The following is a 19,937-nucleotide window of genomic DNA, read 5'->3' on the forward strand; positions in this document are numbered from 1 at the left end:
TTTCCTGGTGGTTTTTCAAATGATCTTAGCCCAAGTTTGTAACAAAATTAACCATGACAGTACTTCAGCCTGAATTATATCAGCGAAGCCACGCCTTCCAACACAGAAGTGCTGCCAAGGAGCCCCGAGATATTACACACAGGGACTCATTTAAATGGAGGGGCGGAGCGGTCACCCCCGATGACATAGAGGGTACGGTCTCTACCTCCCTGGCAACAGACGCCGGCGCCATTTTTGAAGGGCTGCAAGCCCTTAGGAGAAATTTTAATTTTTAAAGGAATATTGTAAAGGATTATTTAATAAAACTTAAATATATAATGGAGGCCCTTTCCCATTCTCCCCAATGTTTTTTTACAGGACATTAGCAGAAAAAGAAACTTTATTACCAACCTGCACTTTCCCCTCCAACCTCTTTACATTTTCCTTTCAACCCCTTCCCATCATCCCCACATCCAATAAAAATTGTTTTCCCCTCCCCATACGGAGTTCCGAAGGCACGCGAAGCACAAATAGCGGCCGTAAAATCAGCGTGGGACAGCACCACCTGCAGGTAAGTACATTTACATCTTATTAATGTTAATTTACATATTGTGATGAAGGGCCCGCCGCCAGGCGGTGGGGTGGGGTGGGGGGGGGGGGGGCCACACCGAGGTCCCCCCGCTGCCGGTAATATGCAGCAGGCTTTTCTCAACGTCGCGGGTCAAGGCGGATCTCTCCCCGCAGAATTTAACCGGCCCCCCGCCGCGACCCATGGTGTCTAGGGGCCGGTAAAATTCAGCCCTTTATGTATTCCAACTGATAAACTATTGCCCCAATAGTTATGCAGCAACCTTCATAATGATACTCGATGCAATGCGTTTCAGGCTTTATTCAGTCACTTCTAAAATCCTTGAACCAACAGCCTTAAGTAACAGTCATATATATTTATATGTTATCAATGTTATATATTTGAGTCTAGCTAGGATTTATTTCTTGAGCTACAGATCTGTAAACTGATTTACCACTGCACCACCAAATTGATTTCAAACAGGACATTGCTATAGCTTTTAAAATCTAAATTCGGTAAGCTTATTAAAGAACATGATCTGCCCCATACATAAGGCAAATTGATCTAGTGCGAGTGTACAACGCTTGTTAAGCCAATGGTGCCATAACTCCATTCATTCCTATTTGATAATGTCACGACAGGTCATTCACTGCTGTTAAGCAAATACTACCAAGCGCTGCTCAAATTAAAATTGCCTTTCAATTAATTCAGTTATTCTTTGAGGTATTTGAGTTCAACAACACTATTAAAGCACATGAAGTAATACCTATCAAAGCCTCAAATAACTAAATATCTAAGTTAAATGTGAAGTAAAATGCTTAATTTTCTTCTAGCAAAGTTAAAGTTTATAGATGGGAAGGTGTAGAGCAGGGAGATATTTAGTCATCTCTAGCATGGGTTACTAGCTTCTCCAATGTTTTATTTTATTTTGTAAAGTGGGCGGCACAGTGGCGCAGTGGTTAGCACCGCAGCCTCACAGCTCCAGCGACCCAGGTTCAATTCTGGGTACTGCCTGTGTGGAGTTTGCAAGTTCTCCCTGTGTCTGCGTGGGTTTTCTCCGGGTGCTCCGGTTTCCTCCCACAAGCCAAAAGACTTGCAGGTTGATAGGTAAATTGGCCATTATAAATTGCCACTAGTATAGGTAGGTGGTAGGGAAATATAGGGACAGGTGGGGATGTTTGGTAGGAATATGGGATTAGTGTAGGATTAGTATAAATGGGTGGTTGATGGTCGGCACAGACTCGTTGGGCCAAAGGGCCTGTTTCAGTGCTGTATCTCTAAACTAAACTAAACTAAAAATGTCCAACTATTCCTAAAATGTAATAGGGAATTTACAATTTTTTTGGATTAAAGCTGGAAATATTTAAATCCTGGGCACCAAGTTTGAGGTCCATCTTAATCCCTGTTCACCCAACGTGCACTTCAAACTCCTTTCCCACCTATCATTACCTCTTCTTCAGGACTACTGTTCTGGGATTCCCTCTTTACCTCACTCTTAATGGGAGACTTGCATATCTCAGTATCTTGAGTCCCAATGAAAGGAATAAAGTGCATTCATGAATACTATCAATGCCAAGATAGCTCCACTGTTATAACCTGCACTGTTGCACTGCAACATTGAAGAAGTAGTATCATTAGCCATGGAGAAAGAGGGAAAGGAAGAGGAAGTAATATTTTGAGAGCTTGGACTGGAGAACAAAGAAATGTGCCATGACAAAGGATTTTGAGAGTATCCCAAAGAAAGAGCGGTTAGGAGAATCTCAGTAACACAGGGGGCTGGATTTTATGCAAGAGGCAGGGCACCCGGCGTGGTGCGGGAAAGACAACGGGAACCCTAACTCTGCATTTTTTCTGACCCACGGAGTGATCCTCCGGTTTTTCGGGGTCACGGTTTAAGGAGGCAGGATCCCTGTCTCTTTAAACAATTAATAGGAATGTGGATCCCGCCCTCAAGAGCTGCTGGCTAATCACAGGGCCGGCAGCTCATCAGTATCAACAGTGCCACCGGGAGCGGTGGCTACTGCTGGTACTGCAGAGGCCTTGGACCCAGGCCCAGCACTAGAAACCGGATCTGAGGTAGTTGAGCGGGGTCGCCGTGGCTGATCCAGAAGGCCCCGGCAAGGGGGTGTGGAGAGGGGGTTTCCAGGGCGGTACAGTAGTTCCCGGGGGGAAGGGGTCCTCCATGGGCCACAAATTGCCCACGAAGGAGGGAGCCCCCCACCCCCCCGCAACTGCGCAGGGAAGGTGCCTCGTTTTCCAAAGCATCCTCCACCAATGGTAATATCCCAGTGGCCGCAGGAAGAGGCACTTAATTGGTCGTCAATAGGCCATTTAAGAGCCTCAATTCACCTCTATGTATGAGAAGGCCAACGTTGACCTATTCCCTATCACACCCACGGAATGATCAGGCCCGGCAATCTCAGAGTTGGGTTCCGTGGTGGCTGCTGCCACTCCGATTTTCCGGGCCCCCTCTGCCACGGAACCTGACATTGGGCTGGGAACAAAACCCAGCCCAGAGTGTATATCTTAGAGACATGGGGCTGGATTTAACATCTCCACCGCTGGGAGTGGCAGTGGGCGGAAAAAATGGCAGCCCGCACCGCCATGTCGGCCCGATCTAGTGCGCAGCGGATCATAATAATACACTGGTTGGGCCACCCCTGCCCCAATCACATGGTGGGGGTGGGCTCTGTGATTGTGGTGGCAACAGTGTCAGCTTCTTCTGTGCAGATGCTGGAGCCAGTTTTAAAGGGCACCCAGACCTGCTGCTAAATTTAAATATTTAAACCTAGACCCCTCCCCCCCCCACCAACTACACCTAAAAGAAAATTGCCCTTCTCCTCACGCCCCCAATAATGCTTACTTAGATTACTTGCCCTTTCCCCCACCAAAACACTTACATGGATGATTTGACCTTCCCCTGCCCCAAACTGTATCAAGTGCAGAGGTCACCCCTTTCTCACCCCCTTATACTGTTAATGCAGATTTGACCCCGTTTCTCCCTCCCCACCAATACACTAAAAATCCTAAGTTTCCCCTTTCCCCATCTTGGTAGTGCCAGCTTTCCCTGGACAGGAAAGTGAACGCGCGTGAGTGCCAGCCGCCGCATGGAAGATCGGTGTCAATTTTATTTAGATGTATTTATGTACTTTATTGAAATATTTAACTGGATCCTGTCACCCAGGGGCAGGGGGGCCACCATGCAGCCTCACTGCTGCCGGGATGATCGGGCCTGGCACTCCTGGTGTCGGGCTCCGTGGCGGGCTGTTGTCAGTACAATCTTCAGGTCCCCCCCACCCCTGCCACAGATTCTGACATCGGGACCTCAAGACAATTCAGCCTATGAAGCTACATGGGGCAAGGACCACCCCAGATGCAGAATACGAAGACTTAGAATAGACATGATGTATAACAGCCTATCCATGTCACTCTCAAAATTGTGAAAAAATCATCAGGAACTCCTGTGCTAAGCAAATATTAACTTGAAAGAGTAATGATCCCTGACTAAGAGTAGTTAATATTTAGAATCTTGAAAAGTATCATTTTATTCATTTTTATCTGTACTCAATGGGTTGGATTTTAAGGAGCCCTCGACATCAGGATCCATGGTGGGGGAGGCCTGAAGATGGCTCCAGATGAGGCCCGCCACGGAACTCAATGCCAGCAGGGCCCGGCCTGATATTGCCAGCAGCAGTGTGGCCTTGTGGCAGCACCCCGCCGCTCGTCGATGGGGCCGCAATTTAAATATGTAACTAAATTAAAATAATTGCATTAATGATACTCACGTCTCTTCCTGAAGTCCCGCCGCGATCTTCATTTCGTCAGCTGGTACTGCCAAGCCTTCGGATCCCCATCCAGGAAACGAGGCAGATCACTTGTGGGGAGGGGTGGAAGTTAAGCTTATCAGTGCGGGGGTGGGGGGGGGGGAGGGGGGGAACGGGTCAAATTAGTGTCATAGGTGTGGGGGATAGCAATGAGGGTTGAAGTTGAAAGTTTGTGCAGTTTGGAGGGGGGGGAAAGATCAGGTTGTAAAGGTAAGTGTTTTGTGGGGGAAAGGGCAAATAATTAATTTCATTGTTATTGGGGGAGGGAGGCAAAAGATATGTTATTGGGGGAGGGAGGCAAAAGATATGCTTTTATTTATTTTAATTCAATTTCACTTTAAATATTTAAATGTCCCGGTAGGGCTGACAGCCCTTTAAAAATGGCATCAGCGCCTGCACACAGGCAGCTGTCATTGCCAGGGACAGACAGCCCACCCCCTCCACATTTTAGGGGGGTGGGGGGTGGCGACCCGCCCCAGTTATTTAAATGAGCCACCACAGCTCCCTTTACTTTCGCCTGCCACCGATTTTGGCAGCGGGCTTATAAAATTCAGCCCAGTGTGTGTGTGCATGCGTGTGTGTGTGCGTGTGTAGATGTTACAGTGCAAGAGAGATGGACATAGAAAAACAGGATGAATGAGAGCGATGAAGATAGAATTTTCCTCATTGCACTTCATTATAAATTAATTAAAGAACAGAAAGGAAAACCATTCATCTGCAGTATGTCCTACACAAGTTCCTCTTGTATTACCCCAGACGTCTATCAACGTGAGTGTGAGGAACACACAGAGAAAAAGCAAAAGAGAGCAAATTGGCGTAGAAAGGCTGGCTAGGGTTGCTGCCAAGAAATACAGGGAGATAGATGCAAAAGAAGATGCTGTATGTTGACCAGACGATTTATTTTCTATTTATATTAATTAACAAAAACATACAAAATATACAAATACAAAAAAGTACTTTTTAGATAGGTCTTGACAATTGCCTTCAAAGACATTTGTTCTCAAGATTACCTATAATTAATAATATTTCCTATAATTATTGTTTTTATACAACAGAAGTAAAGCAACTTATGTTGTGTGCCTTTAAGAGTAATGTACCTTTAAGATCTTAGTATGCTAATGAACTACGTACCAGTACATAGTCATGTGACTTGGAGCCAGAGTCACACTGCTACTGTAACACCAAGAGGCAAGGTCCTGTAAATAGTTAGCTCTGCACTGTATATACTTGTTAGCTGTTACTAAACCTTCAATTAACTGAGCTACATGCATCTCATTTATGTCGCATCAGACAACATAAAAAACTTCTCATTACATAGTGACAGCTGTGGTAAGAAGACAAAATCCAAAATGGAAGACCACAGGAAAACTGGTTTAAAAACTACGTACAGCTAAAAGAAAGTTAGAACAAACTGGCCCACTTAGTGTAAAGAAGAAAAAAACCTCACCTCAAGCTGTAGAAGACAAAGCTGAATGACCAGCTGCAAATCATTCACAGCGATCAGGTGAGTCAGTGTGCCGTTGATACAGGAACCCGAGTGAAAAAATCTTTGAAGTGCTTGCAAAGTTGATTTTTTTAAAAGGCTCAGTAAAAGAAAAAAGCAGGGATAACTCGATCGCTGTCTCAGGCTAATCAATTGTTTTAAAAGGCTCCCCCATGCTGATCAGGTTTGCGCCATTACAATAAGCCCGATAGCAAAAAGCGCGGGACTGCTCCATTCATGCAGTTTGCAGCTAGAGCTATAAAAAGAAATCCATTAAATCACTTCAACGTGAATAGCTTTCAGTCACTCAGCCTGAGTTTTAAAAAACTCATAAAACCATTCAAGCATGAACAATTGCCTATTGAATGGCAACATAAACAAACCCGAGCAAAGCACTTGAAATACCAATTGCATAACTGTATAAATAAACAGACTAGCATACTGGAAGCTAGATAAACAGACAAGCTACTCCTGTCAATCAAACCAGCCAGTCTAAAAAAGAGAACATTTTTAGAGGGAAGACAGTACAGAGTCACAGAACCAGATCTTAAAACAACTTTTTACGGCAAAAGAACAGCAGGAAGATGGATACCAATTTTCCCAGCATAAACTGGAACACCTTGGATATCCTATCCGAACTCAAACTGTTCCAACAAAGAATGCACTTATGCTTTATAGACCAAGTAATTACAGAACCAGGAAAGCAAGCTGTAAAAATGATAGCAATTGAAAATGAGGGATTACACAGAATCAATACCTTGGGTGTATCCGAAGAGCACCAGAAAGATCCAGCAAAGATATGGAAAGTGCTGGAAGATCAGCTCCAATTACAAGTGAATTTTCGAATTCACCACCTGGAATTGATGTCCTACAGGCAACAGCCACATGCCGTGATAAGGGCAACGAATTTGATTTTTCAGAAGCTGAGCTGTCAGACTGAATAATGGAGCTGGTGATTGTATCAACACCCAATGAAGCATTTCAGAAAGACCTCTTGGGGAAAAAGAAAGGTCACAACATTGATGTACTGCTGGAAGATGGCAGGAAATACAAAGCCATTGTAGCTGGACAACAGCATCTGCAAGCACTAGATGCAGCCAACAGTATTGGCACCATAACCAGGTCGAAAAGGATAAGTAACCTGTGTGGTAAGTGCGGTCTATCCCACTCACGACGAAATTGCCCTGCATTTTGTGACCTGTGCAAGGAGTGTGGTCTAAAAGGACACTGGGCCCACATATGCAGGAATTTTAGCTCCAAAGACGTAGCCAGAAGTCACGGTTGGACGCAAAAAAACAGAAAACAGGGCAACAGCAGCAAAGAAAGTGCCAGAGACCTGCGTAAACGCAAGCAGATATATGAGGTCCACAGTGAAGCTGACCTGAGACAAGACTCAGAGAGAAGTTCTCAGACAGATGAACAGGTATTCCACACTGTGAACCTGACACATCACGTTGATAAGGTCCAACAACTGGAAGCTTTCACCACTATTAACATCATGTGCCCAAAGAAAGCTGGCAAACAGACACTAAGGGTCAAGATTGACACTGGTGCTAGTGCAAACATCCTACCTGTCCGAATCCTCAAAAATATGTACCGGAATCATTGGAAATCAATAATACAACTGACAACTGCAAAGTTATCTGCATACAATGGGTCACCCATCCTGTGCAGTGGCACATTAACAATGCAATGCAGTTATGGCAAGTTGATATGGAAACTACTCGTGTTCTACCTAATAGATATGAGCGGACCAGAAGTGGCAGGACTACCAGCATGTAAGGACATCAACATCATAACCATCCACGAGAGTATCGCCAAAGGGAAATCTCCAAAGACCAAACCTGCTCACAGACTCTGACCAGCATCAAATGGTGCAGTCTGGAAACCCAGGAACAGCACAACTATGCCGCGCCTTCACTTCTGATCTCTAGAGAACCACCAGCACCACAATGAGCCAAAGCAGACATGTACCTCCATGAGGTAAAGTGCTCCTCCCCAAAAGGTCCTCCACCTGGAACCCTAAGCCTTCAAATGTGGAGGATGAGGAGAGGCAAAGGACACGTAATGCCCTGAGGAAGTAGATGAGGAATGAGTTAAGGCATTGTCTATTGGATCTTTGAGATGACATGCCAGAGCTTTCCAAGAATGACAAGACCTCAAAAGTGGTCAGTTTGAGAAAAGCAACAAAGTATGTTAGCAGGCTGAATGCAAAGCAACAGAAACTGATTGCAGAAAGGGAGAAACTTCAGAAAGAGCAGCAACACATGAGACACATATTCCCCGAGCAAGAGTTGTCAAACCACCAAGAAAATATATGGACATTTGAGCCTCTATACTTGTAAAGTTCATAATCTCTATCCATGTGTAAATAATTTTGATGTTATCTAATGTTATGTATTTTGCTTTTAGCTCACTGGACTTATCTTTGGAAAGAAGGGGGATGTTGTGTGATTGCCTTTGAGAGCAAAGTTCCTTTAAGATCTTACTATGCTAATAAGCTACATACCAGTATGTAGTCATGTGACTCGGGGCCAGAGTCACTCTGCTACTGTAACACCAAGAGGCAAGGTCCTGTAAATAGTTAGCTCTGCATTGTATATACTTGTTAGCTGTTAATAAACCTGTTTGAGATCTTCAATCAACTGAACTACATGCATCTCATTTATGTTGCATCAGACAACATAAAAAGCTTCTCATTACAACTTACATGAGAAAAACAATTTGCATTCTCAGCAGCAGTAATTCTTGAGTCCAAGTGGCTTTGTTAGTAGCATACTCATCTATAGATCAGAAGGTTGGGAATTCAAGACTTAAGTGCAAAAAAAATCAAGGCTGACACTGCAGTGAGGAGGTGCTTCCTTACAGGTGAGGTATTATACCAATGCCCCATCTGCTTTCTCAGGTGGATACAAAGGTTCCCAAGGCATAATTTTGAAGAAGAGCAGATGAGTTATCCCCAGTGTCTGAGCCAATATTTATCCCTCAATTAATGTCACAAAAATAGATCTAGTCATTATCACATTGCTCTTTGTGGAGGCTTGCTGGGCATAGATTGGCTGCTGTGTTTCCTATATTACAACAATGGCTGCATTTCAAAAGTACTTAATTGGCTGCAAAGTGCTCTGAGACATTCTATGGTCATGAAAGGTGATATATAAATGCAAATCTTTCTTTTACAGACAATGGGTATTTTATATTATAGAACTGTTATGTATGGTACTATATAGCATTATTATGGTACTGATCTCCATGCTAGACTCCTTTCCCCTATCTGTAATTCCTGCCACTTGTGTTCTTGAACCAGGAGCAAAAAGCAGTGACCAAAGGGAGCAAACTAGATTGAGGGGAGATTTGATAGTATGACAGGCTTAGATAAGTTAGACAAGGAAAAACTGTTCACATTAAATGATGGCACAAGGACTAGGAGATACTGGTCTTGGGCAAGAGACGCAGGGGGAATGTGAGGAAGAACTTTTTTATGTAGCGAGTGGTAATGACCTGGAACTCACTGCCCACAAGGGTGGTGGAAGCAGAAAAAGCAATGATTTCAAAAGGAAATTGGATGGGCATTTGAACAAAATTAACTTACAGGGCTATGGGGATCAAGCAAGGGAGTGGAAATTAACTTACAGGGCTATGGGGATCAAGCAAGGGAGTGGGACTGACTGGATTGCTCTGGGTTGAATGGCTTCCTTCTGTGCTATATATGACTTTGTGACTCTAAGAGCTGATTTTTTCTTGGTGACAGACCTGAAAGTTAACTCAGCCTCTCTCTCCACAGATGCTGCCTGACCTGCTGAGTTTCTCCAGCACTTTCTGCTTTGCTGCCAGATTGACAGCAGCCCCACTCTTCAACAGTGAGTTAAGTATTTCTTTGACAGCTGTCAGGAAGCAGGTGCTGGGGCGCTTAAAATAGGGCCCCAGCACCTGCTACACAACTGTCAAAATATTCATCACTGCGCCGGATGTCCCGCCTCTCCGCACGTAATATGGAGGGGGGGGGGACACGGTTCATCACAGTGATGCTAATGAGCCCCCGTGTGTAATATCGTGGGGGCTCAGCGGCAGCCACTGAATGCGGGCACGCTGCCGAGTTCAAAGGGCGCTGTGCTCCAAATAAAATTCAGCCCTAATCATGTAAGTATCGAAAAATACGCCTGTGATTATCAGATTGAACCCAAAGAGCATAGTACCTTTACATGGCTGTTTAAACTTTACGTTGCATCCTGTAGCACTGTAGTGACAGCACTTAGGGAAGCCATGGTGACAGCACTGGATAACATCTCTGTAGAGTAATGAAAGGAAGACTACCACATGCCATTCAAATGCATGATTGGAGTGCTGCTTTCAGACCTCCGACTGTGGTCAATTGCTTCCAACTGAGAAGACCTGAAGGGAAAGTTTGCCAACTTAAATCAGTAGACATTGAAAGATGGCCTACAATGCCACTAAAGACTTTTTTAAAAAAGCTTTTGAAACAAGTGTTTTAAAAAGGAAACTTTGTTCTAGTGCCAATTATAACAATGTAACGCCACCTGTTGGTACATTCTTACTCTGATACTGAACTGCAACAGCATCTGTTCATTGTTGTTTTGCCCCTAAGTGGGGAAGACATCACCAGTAATGTCTTTGGTAGCATTATTTCCATATCATCTTACCACCTTCAAATAATTTTTCCTAAATTGTTAAAACTTCATCCAAAATAAATTACTTTTAGAGGCTTTCATCGTAATATTTCTCCTGCATAATGTATAAAATAATGACATTATTCCCTCTAAAAGAATATTCTTTTCTTCAAAAATTGGGGCAATCACAATATTTTGTTTCTAATTAGATGACAAAGCTACAGTTGATTCTTATAAGAATCTATAAAATATAACTTACAAGACTCTTTCACTTTCCAAAAAATTTGGTGTTCCATAAATAATATTGTTTTGATGTGGCCTTTATGCATTAAATTTTTTCAGGAAAAAAAAAGCACCTATTTTCTCAGAAATCTTTTACATTTTTAAATTGATATACAGTCTACAAATCAATAGGAAAACTACTATTTTTGGATGGTGATAGAATCTGCATGGGTGTTACCTAAAAATTTGACTAAAGGTCAAATTAGTTCATTTCAATATTTTGTAGATATATATCCAACTTATTATTTTATACCAATTACAATGAACAAATTTCACTTCACTTCTCTCTCTATAAGGGAAGTATTGCTAATTTATGCTTTACATGCAAAATCTATTTGTAATTACAATAATTCTAAAATAGTGCAGAATCTCAAAACAGTGTTCTGCGATCTTTACTATTCTTAAATGTGGAATGTGTAAATTGCTGTCTTGTTAAAAAACTCATTGTGGTAAAATAAAAGGACCACGTGGATTGCATAAAGCATTTCAGTTTTACACAGTTCCCCAATTCTACTCTGACCACTCCTACTGGATATCATATATAATGGAATCAGTCAGAAACAAAACTAGAGATGATTTCAGCAAGAAGTTAAAGTATAAAAGATGAACACAAACAAATGCAGAGACATAAAAACAAATAGACATGCAGAAAAGTACTGGATAAATAGAGACCAAAGAGGGAAAGAAAAAAGGTGACTAAAGTAACACTGACACTAAAGGTAAAAGGAATACCAATGTAATGAAGTAATAAACTATCAAACTGTATAAGCAATCATTTATGCAATTACCCCACTACCTCAACCCAGTAGCTATTTTTCTGCGCAGTCAGCAGATTATTACAACATGGAAGCCATCACAGCTGAATCTAATATATGTACAAGTGTACACCTCTAAGAAGGACACCTATCATGAGATAGTATTCCAGGCAATTTTATGTGTCCAGAGCCTTGGGACACCCATTGCAGTACTTTTGCTGTGATCAAGGTATGATTGACTAAGTTAAAATAGGCCAAAGATGATCTGTCTTTCTGGCCTTGTCTGCTCACTTCAGCATCATGTGCTGCATCATCCACTGAGCCATCAGGAGAACTCCAACTGCTGTTTTTAAGCAAAGTTAGATGTCTCTTGTATGCAATCTTATTCTTAAATCAGATGGTCCTAGGGCACCAATACATGAAATGCCCAAATAACATCCAACTAATTTGTTATCCTAATCTTCTGGAACTTTTCTTTTGTATAGTAGATGACTGTGTCATGTAGTTTCTGAAAGGAAAGCTTTTTATTGGATACATCTTTAGAAAATATACGTTTCATTTTATAACTTTTTTCGTTGAAGGAAAAGAAAACATGTAATGTTATGAGTGATCCTTACATGTTGCTAATAGAACTATACTATAGTCAATTATTGCTTGAATTATTTTTAATTGTTGTACCAAATTAGAATCAAAAACATGTGCAAATTATTGTACAATTTATTCAGACTTTTCATGAAATACAAATGATCAAAAATGCGTATGTTTATACTGATGTAGCTGAAATTAAATGAAGGTGAAAGGTCGGTGCTTGAGTCGTTATGGTATTGGACTAGAATCCCAATGGTTGTAAATTCATAGTTACATCCTGAGTTCAATAATTCTGGTCATTTTTGAAGTAACAAATAGATGTGAAAGCTGCTAAATTGTCAAAACTCATATCGTTCACTCCTGTTCTTCAGCGTAGGGGATCCATCAGCCCTACCCTGTCTGGCCTGCATGTGACTGCAGTCTTTTGCTGTGTGGTTGACTCTTAATGTCCTCAGAGCATTTAGAAACAAGCAATAAACTTGCTTGCAGTACAGTTATGCTAACACATTTGTGTGTTAGATGCAGTTTTGGATATGCATCAGTGTGAAAATGGCCATATAGTTTGGGATGCCAAGTAATGATCTGTCTCCTCAATGTACTGAAATGGAAAGGTGTGAAACTCCCTCCAGAAGGCTGTCTTTGAGTTTGCACTGTGTGCCGAATAATTCCAGCCAGTTACAAAGCTACATTTTAAAAGTTGCCCAGGCGACTGCTTACTCTTCAATGTGTAATATTAAGAGAAAGCAGGCAATCTATGTCACCCAAGAAGCAGAACTCTACACATGGGGCCCGGAATGCATGCACAGAATACATTGTTGCTGACTTCAGTGAAATCAATAATGATGTGCAGTTGGCTGAAAACTGCACTCCAAATGCAGCAGTCTGAGACAAATAACTGCAGCCCAAAGAGCAGTGTGAACAAACAAAGCAGTTATACTTTTTGCTCACACACATTCAGTTGCAGGTTTATTAAAGCCATTCTCAGCTCCAACTCATGTGCAGAACCTGGCTGTTAACACAGTTTCAAGGCATTTACACTGCATGCTCACAATGTTCTGATACGACAATCTAAATTCTCAGGTGCAAGTTGCTGATAGCATATATAAATGATTTGGTGTGCTTTTTTTAAAAAGTGGCAGATATTGAATTTAATTTATTTACTAATGGACAAATTTTTAGGGTCATAGTTTGAAATCTCAAAACCAAAAGTATAGAGGTTAAATTTAAATTACACTGAATACAGTTTTAATTTAGTGGGTAGATGGCAAAATCAGGCAAATGGAACCCCTCCTCCGGGTGGTCATATACTTCTTTCCACACTTTGCTTCTTAATGAAACCGGTGCCCTGAAGGTAGATATCATGCATTTTGTGCACCCATGTTACACACACTCTATGTCACAATACTATTTCCACTATTGAGCACTATTACAGATAGTGAAACATTGGGCTGAATTTTACCAGCCCCTCGAAGCCGTGGGTCGCGGCAGGAGGGCCGGTAAAATTCTGCAGGGAGAGGCCCGCCTCGACCTGCTACGTTGGGAAGGGCCCGCTGCATATTAGCAGTGGCAGGGGGATCTTGGTGCGGCCCCCCCCGACCCCGCTGCCTGGTGGCGGGCCCTTCAGCTCCATATGTAAATTAACGTTAATGATATTCAAATTAACTTACCTGCAGGCAGCGGCCGTCCCACACCGATTTTACGGCCTCCATTCGGCCTTCATGCGCCTTCGAAACTCCGCATGGAGTTCCGAAGCGAGAACCTGGTGGGGAGGGGGGAGGAATAAAATTTTCAGGGTGGGAAGGCGGGGATGTAGGGATGGTGGGAAGGGGTTGAAGGGCAAATGTAAAGTGGTTGGGGGGGAAGTGCGGGTTGGTAATAAGGTTTCTTTTTCTGCTAACAAAAACATTGGGGGGGTGGGGAAGGGCGTCCATTATGTATGTAATTTTTATTAAATAATCCTTCACAATATTCTTTTGAAATGTAAATTTCTTCTAAGGGCTTGCAGCCCAATAAAAATGGCACCGGTGCCGGACACCATTGCCGGGAATGCGGAGGCCGCCCCCTCTACTTCATCGGAGGCGGCCGCTCCGCCTTCTGCAGTTAAATGAGCCTCCACGCATAATATCACGGGGGCTCCTCAGCAGCATTTCCATGTTGGAAGGCCACTGAGTTGAAAGCACGCCGCCGTGGACCGCGGCGCGCTGATAAAATTCAGGCCATTGTGTAAGACAAAGTTTCGTCAAAAGCCCTTACAGACTTCAATTAGCAATGATTCAGCTTTGGTTCCATTGAAAAGGTGCATAAAATGAATCAAGACAAAAAAGATAATGATATTATTAACAAAGCAAATGGTTCATTGATGCTTTTTCTATAGTGAGATAGCAGAATTGCAACTTGTTGTATCATTTGATTTACTTCCAAAGAAATCCATATCAAATAACAGAGATGCTCAGCTGCCTAAAATGTCTTGTTTATCTAATTACCTTCAACTTCCTCCATACCTAGTCTAAGAAAGATTTGAATGTCATTAAGTATCTCACTGTAACGGCATTTATACTAATAATGACAATGTTCACTGTGTATATTTTCAGAACTTATTTGAAATACTCATTTCTGTCTGCCTGGTTAAAAAGACTCATAGAATTTAACATGGAATATTGAAACAAGTTAGGGTTGTTAAGCTTCTACATAGATATTATTAATTCACTTTAGTATCTTTCTCAGTTGCATCTCTTAAGAAAATTAATTGAGTAATATGCATAGTTTTTTTAACATTGTGAATTTATCAAAAAAATACAAATATGAACAAAAGTGTAATCCACGGATTTGTTACTTAAATGAAGAGTTGCTTAATATGGCACAATATGACACAAAATGCAAATAAATACCCGTAGCCCAAAGTTATAATTTATGTAATTATAATTTCTCTTGACTTCAAGCTATTTTCATTATTTTGACACATAATTTCATTGCTACCTGAAGTACAGCACAACATATTTATTTAACATTAAGATAATAAAGAATTAAATATATATCATCTACAGCAGCATTATACAATGAGTAAAACTATCATTTATACCAAATGACAATGTGCAAATCTTGTTGTTTTGGCCTAGCTAAGCTCTTATTATACTTTCTCAGATTAAATTAATGGATAGAAAATGCAAGTTACTGATGCAACTGAACTTTGGTGTTTGTATTCAGGAAACATTAATAAAGCATGCCTTCTATTTAATTAGTTCCAAATGCATGAGAGTCTTGGTGTTCTAACTTAATGGAAGAATATGTGCAGCCACTGTGACATCTCATTCTCCATCTATACCCAGAATAGTAACAAAGCCCAGAAATTTGCTGTAGTCTGTTCTTATTATTTTAGCGAGAATTAGAGGACAGTCTGTCATTCAACACATATTTGTAAAAAGTGGTTGAGCAATGCTCATGTCCCAAAATTCAATTTCTGAAAAAGATACTAAGAATCTTAGATATACGAGCCTCAAAATACTCTCAGAATGTCACTTTGAATAGTGTTCAGAATGGTGTTCAAAATCTTAATACTGTTGGAATAGTCTAGAATTTTAGCCATATACAGCATTAAGTCATTCTGATTCAAAATATTCCCAGAAAGCTGCAAAGAAAAGTAATAATAATGCCATTCAAAAACTTTCAAGGTTGCAGTAATATTTCTATGTCAAAAGTAAAATGGTGCAAGACTGTATTTTTTAGGTATTGAAGTTTGTAGAAAATTGGCTCACTATAAATGAAAATTCTCAGACCCTGACGTACTGTACTATTTTCATTCATCAGAAACAGCTTTTTTGGGGAATCTAAACAAATAAATTTTTATACGGAGGGATAAATGCAGGGTCGCACATGTGATGCCACTGTGCATGGTCTCCAGTCCCAGGATGGTGTTTGAGCTGCTGTTGTGTGGCTACTAAAGCATCAAAGGTAGCTGTTATAGTGGTCTATATTGTGATAAAGACATAAAGACAAGCATATGAAGAAAATCTCTGGAAATTTATTTTCAACAGTGTCATTTACAACATCTGAATTTCACCACTAATGATTGGCATATGGCAAAATGTTGATGTTGCACATACCAACATTGAAAAAAAAATTCCAACAGATTTTATTTTATATGCTTAACTCGCACTGCAGAAATACTAACTGAACATGATTGTACTTCAATGTAGTTCTCACTATGAAATAGATCTGTGACGAACTGGTGTTGCACAGTAATTCATTTTGATTCAGAGAGAGATAGAGGAAGAGGAGAAAGAGGAGGATTAGTGCTGTGACATCATACAAGCTCAATTACCAAAATGCACATTCCTAACTGGCTGATTATGTACTGCTCTGTGTTGGCTTTGCAATGTATATGCATTTTTAACAAAACTAGATAGTTAAGTTATATTTATTCCCATTTAGGATTTAAATAATTCAAACTACTTCATCTGAGGTTGCACATATTTCTTGAAATCTATTTTGCAACATTCAACTTTACAATTTTACAGAAAATCAATCCTGAATATGCAAACATCATTACAAGCAAGTGTGTATATGTGTATGTTAAAAATACAAATAATATTCTGCACTCAAACAGCTAATTTCTACCTTCTGGCCTACATTTAGACACTACTTTGGTAATAATTGCTTCTTACCTGCTTGCTGTACTTGTTATTGATCTGACAGCTGTATTCAGAGCAATGGTCTGATTCAATTGAGATGTTGTCTCCTGTCCCTACGAAGGTATTGGCTGGTGGCAGTTCTTGCACTGCCTGATGTTTCTTCCCTGCAGTAGGTGACTGGGGATGAAGTTGAACCGTTGGCAATGGAGAGCTAGATTTGTAATGCCTACCGAGGTCAGGACTCCCTGGTCCACCGTTCATGGAGCGATAGCGTCCCATGCCAGGGCTCTCTGTAAGTTTCTCATTCACACTTTCATATCTCTGTCCATTTGGTTTTGATGCTTCCACAGTCACGATGCTACTGTACAGAGGTTGTTTAGACTTTTTGTTCTTTTTGTCCTTCTTGGGTTTCTTAGACTTGTCGTGTTGCTGGGGGGTGAAAAAGTCTTCAGGATCCTTTTTGCCAGCCTCATATCCATTCTTGGATTTTTTGGGTCTACAGTATCTTGCCAAAACTACAACCAAGATGATTAAAATCACTGTCATGACGCCAGCAACAACCCCAATAACAATGCTAAGTCGTTGCTTGCTCATCTCATAATTTGGATCACCTGCAATATCCTGCTTCAGTGAAGTGCGAAGACTTCTAGCTATTTGAGCTTCCACTATTGTCGCATTTGAAACACTTTCATTGACAAACACATGAACCATTGCTGTGGTATACTGTGAAGGTTGTCCACTATCATTAACCTGCACGACCAACCGATGTAGTCCATAATGCTTCTGGGTTAGCTTTCCCACCAAAGAGATTACACCACTGGCAGTATCAATCTCGAAAAGTTTAAAGGGATTTCCCCCCACAATGCTGTAGTTGAGGTCAGCATTGATGCCAGTGTCTCTATCTGTAGCTAGGACCGTAGCCACTACCGTTCGTAAATTACTAGAAGGGGGTAGCAGGGTGTAAGATGCATTTTTAGGGAAAGTGATAGTGGGTGCATTGTCATTTTCATCCATGACATAGAGTGATACCATAGCCGTTGAGGATCTAGGTGGCTCTCCACCATCGATGGCTTTCACTTTGAAAGAGTAGGTGGTCTGCTGCTCCCTATCAAAGGACACGGTGGAGTAAATGGTGCCAGTGTCATTGTCTATGGAGAAAATATTATTGTCTTCTTCAATGAAGAGACTCAGCTCCGCATTCTTCCCTTCATCAGCATCCATCACAGTTACCATTCCAACAGGGCTGTTAGGTGGCAAGTTTTCTTTCACGTAAAATGTAAAGACATCTTGCATGAACCTGGGCTCGTTGTCGTTGGTGTCCTTCACCTGCACCACCACTATGGCGCTGCCCTGGAGGCTGGGGGTACCTTTATCTCTCGCCACCACTTTGAATTCGTAGCGTTCAGTTTGTTCCCTGTCCAGAACCACATTGGCGATGATGGCTCCCTTGAGCGGATCGATAGAGAATATGCCAGCAGCAGAAGGGTCCAGAGAGTACACGAGCTCCGCGTTTTTCCCGTCATCTGCGTCCGAGGCCAGCACTGTGGCCACCTGGTCCCCGGGGGAGTTGTTCTCGGGGAAAGCCACCTGGAAAAGCGCCTGCGAGAAGATCGGGGGATTGTCGTTGATGTCAGCCACTTTGACGAGCAGCGAGTTGTTGCTGGAGAGGCTGGGACTGCCCGAGTCCACCGCCACGATCACCACAGAATACTCTCTCACCGCCTCGTAGTCCAGGGGTGCCGAAGTGTGCAGGAAATACTTCTTCTTCTGCTCGTTCTCCGACTCGCTGGCCGACTTCAGCTGGAAGGGTACGTCGCCCACGATGGTGCAGGTGACGACGCCGTTCTCGCCCTGGTCGCGGTCGGACACTTGCACCAGGGCGATGGGGGTGTCCACCAGCACGTCCTCGGCCACAGTCGCCACGCCGTTCCTCAGCACGATGCGCCCGATCTTGCGGATGTCCACCAGCGGCACGTTGTCGTTCTGGTCGCGGACGCTGAGGAGCACGGTGGCGCGGTCGCTCTTGGGGGGTTGGCCCCGGTCCTTGGCCAGCACAGTGAAGCGGAGCTGACTGACCTCCTCCCGGTCCAGACGGTGCAGCACGCTGAGCCAGCCGCTGCTCTCGTCCAGCCGCAGCAGGCGGCGCACCGACTCGGTCCCGCCGCCGAACACGTACTCGATCTGGCCGTTCACGCCCGTGTCCAGGTCGGTGGCCCGCAGCTGGAGGATGGGGGTACCGGGCAGGCTGTTCTCCGCCAGCTCGGCCTCGTACACGCTCTTCTCGAAGCGGGGGCTGTTGTCGTTCACATCCGAGATGAGGACCCGCAGCAAGGCGGAGGAGGAGCGGGCGGGATCGCCGCCGTCCCTCACCCGCAGTGTCAACTCGTACGAGTCCCTCAGCTCCCGGTCCAGGGTTCCCTTGACGATCAGCTGAGGCTGCTTGTCCCCGTCCGGGGTGTCGGCCACCTGCAACTCGAACACGCTGCTCCTGGCCGAGCCCGGCCCCGGCTCCCCGCCCGCCTCCCCCCTCCTCCTGGGTGGCTCGGGGCTGCCGGCCGAGCCGCTGCCCTGCAGCAGCTGATAGCGCTCGATGCCGTTGGTGCCGAAGTCGCGGTCGGTGGCGGTGGGCAGCAGGTAGAGGGTGCCGACCGGCCGGTTCTCCTCCACGGTCAGGGTGAGCACCGGCGACGGGAAGCTGGGCGTGTTGTCGTTGATGTCCTCGATGATGACTTTGCCGTCGTACAGTTCGACCCAGCTCTGAGCCGGTCCGATGACCGACACCTCGAAGTCGATGAAGCACTCGTTCTCATCGAAGATCATCTGGCACTGCGGCAGCTTCTCGCGGTCAGTCCGTCGGCTGGTGCTGCTCAGCTCCCCGGTGATGTTGTCGATCTTGAAGTACTCGGAGCCCGACTCCAAGCTGAAAGTCACCTCGCCCGAACCCATCGCGATGCCCAGGTCACTGGCCACATTGCCGATCCGGACATCGGCCGGTCCCTCCTCGGTGATCCGGTACCGGAGCGCTTGCTTGGCGCTCGCCAGCACTGCTGCGGTCCGCAGGAAAAGCAGCAGCGGGAAGCAGAAAGTCATCGCTCCGAAAATTGCCCCCCTCCCTCCCTCCCTCCGCCGATTAATCTGTTCAAACTGCTGGGGTAACTAACAGTCGGTCAACACTCAATAAAGTACAGGGCAAAAAGAATAG

The 19,937-nt window shown here is 43.6% G+C and overlaps 1 protein-coding gene across 6 annotated transcripts in view; it reads right to left on the bottom strand.

Annotated features, from left to right (window-relative positions):
* Positions 1-19,827, bottom strand: part of pcdh7b (protocadherin 7b) — a 501,318-nt gene extending 481,491 nt beyond the window's left edge. For all 6 annotated transcript variants that reach the window (XM_068037056.1, XM_068037046.1, XM_068037094.1 and 3 more), the window contains exon 1: positions 16,769-19,827. In XM_068037056.1, coding sequence (XP_067893157.1) covers positions 16,769-19,825 — 3,057 coding nt within the window. In that variant the 5' untranslated portion in view covers positions 19,826-19,827. The remainder of the gene's footprint in view (positions 1-16,768) is intronic.
* Positions 19,828-19,937: the final 110 nt, after the last annotated feature.

The sequence above is a fragment of the Heterodontus francisci genome, chromosome 1 (genome assembly GCF_036365525.1).
Source record: "Heterodontus francisci isolate sHetFra1 chromosome 1, sHetFra1.hap1, whole genome shotgun sequence".
In the NCBI taxonomy this organism is placed as follows: domain Eukaryota; kingdom Metazoa; phylum Chordata; class Chondrichthyes; order Heterodontiformes; family Heterodontidae; genus Heterodontus; species Heterodontus francisci.